This window comes from Chrysochloris asiatica, unplaced genomic scaffold, assembly GCF_000296735.1.
Source record: "Chrysochloris asiatica unplaced genomic scaffold, ChrAsi1.0 scaffold00073, whole genome shotgun sequence".
Classification (NCBI taxonomy): Eukaryota; Metazoa; Chordata; class Mammalia; order Afrosoricida; family Chrysochloridae; genus Chrysochloris; species Chrysochloris asiatica.
In genome coordinates, this window is record NW_006408591.1 from 3,705,742 (window position 1) to 3,711,737 (window position 5,996).

The window sequence follows — 5,996 nt, forward strand, 5'->3', positions numbered from 1 at the left end:
TGCCAAGAGCCAGGGAAAGAGCACCCAACGTGATATTCATTCTCAAGGGGTTCTAAGATCCCATGAGCTACCTCTCCTTGGTCAGTGGTGTAGCTGCCATCAGCAAAGAGTGAAGACATCTCTGATGCTAAAAACTGCACATGCTCCTGGACTCAGCGTTCAGTTCCCAGTGTCCTGGCCTCTCTCCAGGTCTTTCTTGATTACCTGGACCTCTAGCTCAAAGGGACAGCCACCAAGCCATCCCCTTGTACCCCTGTGTGGAAGACATTTTTCAAAGGAGTGCCTTCATGTGAGGCATGCCATTAAATTTCCCACTTTGAGTCAGTTGTATTTAAAAAGGGCACAAACCCTCTACGATCGAGGTCCACGAAGCTGTGAGGGGCAGGCTTTTCATCACCTCACTCTACCAAGTGCCCCTCTTTGGAATCCTTTTCCGCCAAGGCCTCCTATGTGGCACCCCCGCAGGTCCTCTATCTGTCGAAACAGCCTGTGGGGAACACGTGGCTCCCACTGAAGTAGCTACTTCCGTAGGTAGTGGTCAGGCAGTGCCTGGGCTCAGCTGTGATTGCCATCTGCATGCTCAGGGACGATGGCATGGGCATGGGACACACGTCCAAGGGCTGAAGGGTGGGGTATGGGGCATGCAGGGAGGAGCCTGAGCCCCCTGAGAGCAGACTTCCTGGGCGGTGGGCCTGTAGCGAATCCCGGTAGGCCAAACACAGGTCTTGCACAGGAGTCTGGAATGGGGCCAGGACCGCCGGCGGCTGGCTGAGGGTGGGGTAGGTGGGTGGCTGGAAGAGCACCTGGGTGGGGGCCGGAGGCGTGCCTGGCACCATGGCCAAAGCCTGGCTCTTGACCGTAACAGCATCCTTGAGAACATTGTCATAAGCTCTGAAAGGAAACGACCAGGTGAAAGTTGAAGGTCAAAGGCTATATACTTCATCAGGTGAGTGTGGGTGTCACTCCTGGGCCTGCCCAGCTGTGCTTGCTGGCCAAAGTCTTTCCCCAGCCATCCACTGACTAAACTCACATTGTAGGTCTCAATTTGAATATGACTTCCACTGGTAAACCTCCAGACTAGCTCGGCTGTCCCTGTAGTCCTGCACTCCCCCATCTCGGCATTCAACACCCAAGAAGGTAACCCGATGTCAGCTCTATGAGGGAGGGACCAACTGCTTTATTTCTGTGCATCCCTGGTGCTGGGCACAGAGCAGGCACTCATGGAACCCCAAGGAGCATAGCTCTGCCTTCGAGGCTCTTTCAGACTCAGCTTCATCCCACCTTGGCCACTCCTTAACTGTTATATTCTTAAGCAAGTCTTCCCTTTGGGCCTAAGTTTCTCTGTCTGAAAAAATGAGGGATGTAGCAAAAATTTTCCATCTCCCAAAACATTTTCCATAAAGTTTTTTGAGAAAACAAAACAGGAGGTAGGGAGGGAGAGATATGAGAGTTGACAAGGTAGATGCCCCAGGAAAGAGGGTCCAGACCACTATGTTCTTTGGTTCTAGGTACCTTTGATAAGCACACATTTAAAAACAAGACCTAAGGCTCTGAAGGGGGCTGTGGGTCTTTTGCTTCCACCACCCAGCCCACTGGCCAGTGAGTCTAGCTTCCAGAATATGCTGCCCCATGCTGGGTGGGAGTGGGACCGAGTATAACCACATAGGAGCGCTCTGGCCCTCTCTGCCTGCCTCCACCTAGCTCTTTGGCCTCTGAAACTAATTCTACAGTATTGGGCCCACGATGCCTTTAAGAATCTTCTCGAAATGTTTTCTCTCCAAGATTCCAGCAACCCCTGCAAGGAGCCTTGGCTTCCAATACAAGTTAGTATGGACTAAGTGTGGTTATGTCTAAGAAAAGTTAACTTACCATGAGAGTCCCCCAGTTATCCATACAATTACACTGAAACTCTGATCTAGCAGTCCCAACCTTTAGAAGGACGCCCTCTTCTCCTAGACTCCTTCACTTTAACATAAGCCAAAGGTTCCCCAAATAGGAAGAATCCAGCTCTCCAAACCCCAACCTTATCAGGAGTCACCATGGGCCACTTTATGTAAGACACTTCCATGGGGGGTGGAGGTGGGGGGAACCACCACAAGTCCGTGACCTGAGGCAGGTCTCAAGAGCTAGCGGAGGTACTCACACCAGCAGGATTTCGATGCACATGCTGAGATGCTCCAGGGAGTAGTGTGAGATCCTCTGCAGGTCGCGTGTCCAGTAGGGAGAGAGCTGCAAGCAGATCCTAGAGGCCCCAACGCAGGCTGCAGCAACCACAGACGGCTGGAACTTGTAGAAAACATGGTCTGAAAGAGAGCAGCAGAAGCAATCAGTGCCAACACGCAGCCCCTCAGGTTTCAATGTGTCTGCTTGCATCCCCCAGGAACTGGTGGCAAACCATCGGGCTCATGGCTATTCACCGTTACTGTAAATACAGGTTGAAAATGTGAAGTTCCATCTCAACTCTTAAACTGTATGGCTCTTCATCGGGATTTCTTTTTCTTAAAAAGACAAATGTCGTTTCTGTCTACTTTTGAAGTTCCAAAAACCAAGTCTATGTTTAGTCTACTGGATCTTCACAGGATTTTATCATTAGATTTTATTGTGAATTATATGATAGTTTACATGAGAGAACTTTAGTTTTACATTCATTCCATCGTATATCATTTCATTGCCATGGTTCCAATCCCCTCCCTACATCATCTTCCAACCAAAGGGGATATCCTAGAAACCTGTCCTTTACACTACCCTCCCCCCCAGCCGCTTCATCCCTCCATGTCATTGTCTCTGTCTCCATTTCAGGCATCTCTGTTTCTCTGGGTAGGGTCCCGCTCTCTCGGCTCTTCTCCGTTGGTGGTCCCAGAGACCGCTCCTAGACTGGAGAGATAATCACTCCCTTCCTTGCTACACAACGTCTAACTTTGCACTTCCAACCCTCATAATCAGTTCTGATAACCATTATTCATTACAGTATCGCGAGTAACCCATCTGTATTTCATTTCATCAGCTCCACCTAGACAGATTGGATAGTACTCACTGGAGATTCTGCCTTCCTCCATGCCCCCTAGCTCTAGGTTCCCTCTTGAAAGCTTGTAAGCCAGTTACTTCTTGCCTTTGTAGTCCCTCCCTCCCCATTTGGGTATCCAATGTCCAAGTTGCCCATCTCTGTCTACTCTGTGTGTGGAGGGGGTGGGAATGTTTCTTGCTGTAAGGATGTATTGCCTCTTTTGAGTTACTGCATTCATAGGTATAGGTCAAGTTCATCAGATTGAGTCAGCTCAATCTTTTTTTTTTTTCCCCCTCTTCTTTCTTCTCCTGGTTGAACTTTGATCATCCAGTCATCCGGTCCCAGTCACGTGGGTGCCATCTGCAAGTGTGGGTGTTCTTGTGTACATGTCCTCTCTTCCCATCAGCCGGCAGCTCCATTCTCCACTTGACTGCTCCGTGGCCACGTCATATCATTAGATTTTAATCACTTTAAAACAAGGAAAGGTTCTTAATTTTGTTGTTATTTTCTTCAAAATTTCTCACATAGATTTTCCAAGTTTCCTTAATTGGGATTTCTGATGTTGGCCAGGAGCAGTGATTTTTAATACTGACCATGGCTTCCAGGGGGCTGCTAGAAGTTTGCTGGTGGGCCATAAACTGAACCACAAACCATTTGTCCCTTCTTTGGTTGTTAGGGGCAAATGATATGTCATTTCAGAGGCTTCTGACCTTAGACACATGACTAAGGGTCACTGGGTGGCACAAGTGGTTTGCACTGACAGAAGAATGGTGGTTCAAACGTACCCAGTGGCCCGGTGAATTGCATCCATAAGGATTACATGTAAGAGACTCCGAGGTCACCACCAGTCAGAATCGATTCAACAGCAGTGGACTGGGCTTGGCTGGAAAGCTATGATGCTGTGAGCAGACGTCAGCGGAGCTTCCTAAGACAGACTAGGGAAAAAAATCTGGTGATGTGCCCCTGAAAACTGGCCACGGAAAGCTCATGGGCCATAGCAGTCTGATATGCAACCGATTATGGGGTTTATGCAGGACCAAGTAGTGTTTACTTCCACTGTGCATGGAGGTGTATGAGCTGGGGACTGACTTGATGGCAGCTAACACAACCAAGGCTGTTGTCATTGTTAAGTGCCGTCGAGTCGGTTCCGACCCATCGTGACCCTACACAGGGTTTCTGAGGAGCGGCTGGTGAGCTTACACCACCAACCTTGCATTTCAAATGACTTTTCAGTCCAGTGCATTAACCCACAGCGTCACACCAAGACTCCAAGACAACCAAGGCTACTTGACTACTAATAACAATATGTGATCCACAGAAGGCACTGAAAATCTGTTTGAGTGAAAACTAAAACTGGCACTTCGGTTTACTGAGGATTCAGTAATGGTCTACTAAGATGTCTGGTAATATAACAAAACTGGTCTCTAAAAGTACCAAGGCAAAGAGTGGACATTCTCACAATTTTCATGAACGACACCTGGTTATCAGTGCACCATTATGCTGTCTGAAGTTGTTCATGATTTTCAACTATTTCAACTTTTGCCCTTTAAAATATCAATGAGACAGTGTGGTGTAATAGTAACAGGCATGTCATGGAGTCAGACCGGTTGGGTTCAAATCCTAGCAATGGCCTTGGGTAGGTTATTTCACACTTGAGCATCAATTTCCTTATATGTAAGCTGAGAATTATAGATGAGATAACGTAAGCAAAGCTTTAAAGCAAGCTACGTGACTCAGTAAGGGCTCAACTAATGGTCATTACGGACTTCTGGTGGGGTGCTATAGGATCAGCACAAGACTGTGAAGCACAAGGTTGGCAGTTCAAACCCACCAGCTGCTCCTGGGAAACTCTAATTAGAGTTGCTATGAGTGGGAACTGACTTGGTGGCATTTATCGCCACCATGATAATCACTATCACTGGGAAATACAGTGGCTTCAGAGGATCAGCACTGGACTTGGAACCACAAGGTCAGTGGTTCAAGCCCACCAGCTGCTCAGCAGGAGAAAGATCAGGCTTTATCTCAGAAACCCTACACAGGGTAGCCATGAGTCAGAGCCGACTCAGCGGCACTTAACAAAATACCATCACTATTACTGGTATTGTTACTCATGACCATTCTGGTTGGTAGTAGGACATTGGGAGGTTGTAAATGTCTAGCTTGGTAGTTTACCTAATGAATCTTTGGTGGCATGACAGGTTAATGTGCCTGGCTGCTAACTGAAAGATTAGTGGTTTGATTGGTTTGGTACACAGAAACAATGTCTGGCAGTCTACTTCAGAATGATCTGCCACTGAAAACCCTATGGATCAGAATCAGTATGATAGCATTTGGATGGAATTTACCTAATAACTAAATTTTATAACACTGGGAGGAGTAGGTATCAAACAAGAGACCCCCAACAGGGTAACGTTTCTTGCTCAAACAGATGTAAACACCCTTGCCCCCAATCTCACTCCTATCACCTTTGCATTTTATCTGTGTGGTTGACAGTTCATCAGGAATAACCTCCCTGTGAATCTATGCTATTTAATCATCTGTAATTACCACTCATCTGTCAGTTTGTTGTACTGTGGTGGCTTGTGAGTTGCTGTGATTCTGAAAGCTATGCTACGTGTATTTTAAATACCAGCAGGGTCACCTATGGTGGACAGGTTTCAGATGAGCTTCCACACAAAGACAGACAAGGAAGAAAGAATGACGAACTACTTCAGAATATTTAGTCACCGAAAACCTTATGAATAGCAGAGAAACACTGTTAGATATAGTGCCGGAAAATGAGCCCCCTCAGGTTGGAAGGCACTGAAAATGCAACTGGGGAAGAGCTGCCTCCTCAAAGTAGAGCTGACTGTGATGACGCGAATGGAGTGAAGCCAGTAAAAGAAAAGCCCGTGGGACCTTCATTTGCTGATGGAGCACAACTCAAATGGAAGAGAAACAGCTGTAAACATCCATTGAGAATCAGAACATGGAATGTACGAAGCATGAATCT

General features: G+C 47.3%; 1 protein-coding gene across 1 annotated transcript in view; it reads right to left on the bottom strand.

Moving 5' to 3' along the window:
* Positions 1-470: 470 nt before the first annotated feature.
* CCNJL (cyclin J-like) overlaps positions 471-5,996 on the bottom strand; it is a 76,383-nt gene continuing 70,857 nt past the window's right edge. The window contains exons 5-6 of the mRNA XM_006864924.1: positions 2,144-2,303; positions 471-891 (exon numbers count right to left, since the gene is read on the bottom strand). Of these exons, the coding sequence (XP_006864986.1) occupies positions 471-891; positions 2,144-2,303 (581 nt within the window). The remainder of the gene's footprint in view (positions 892-2,143; positions 2,304-5,996) is intronic.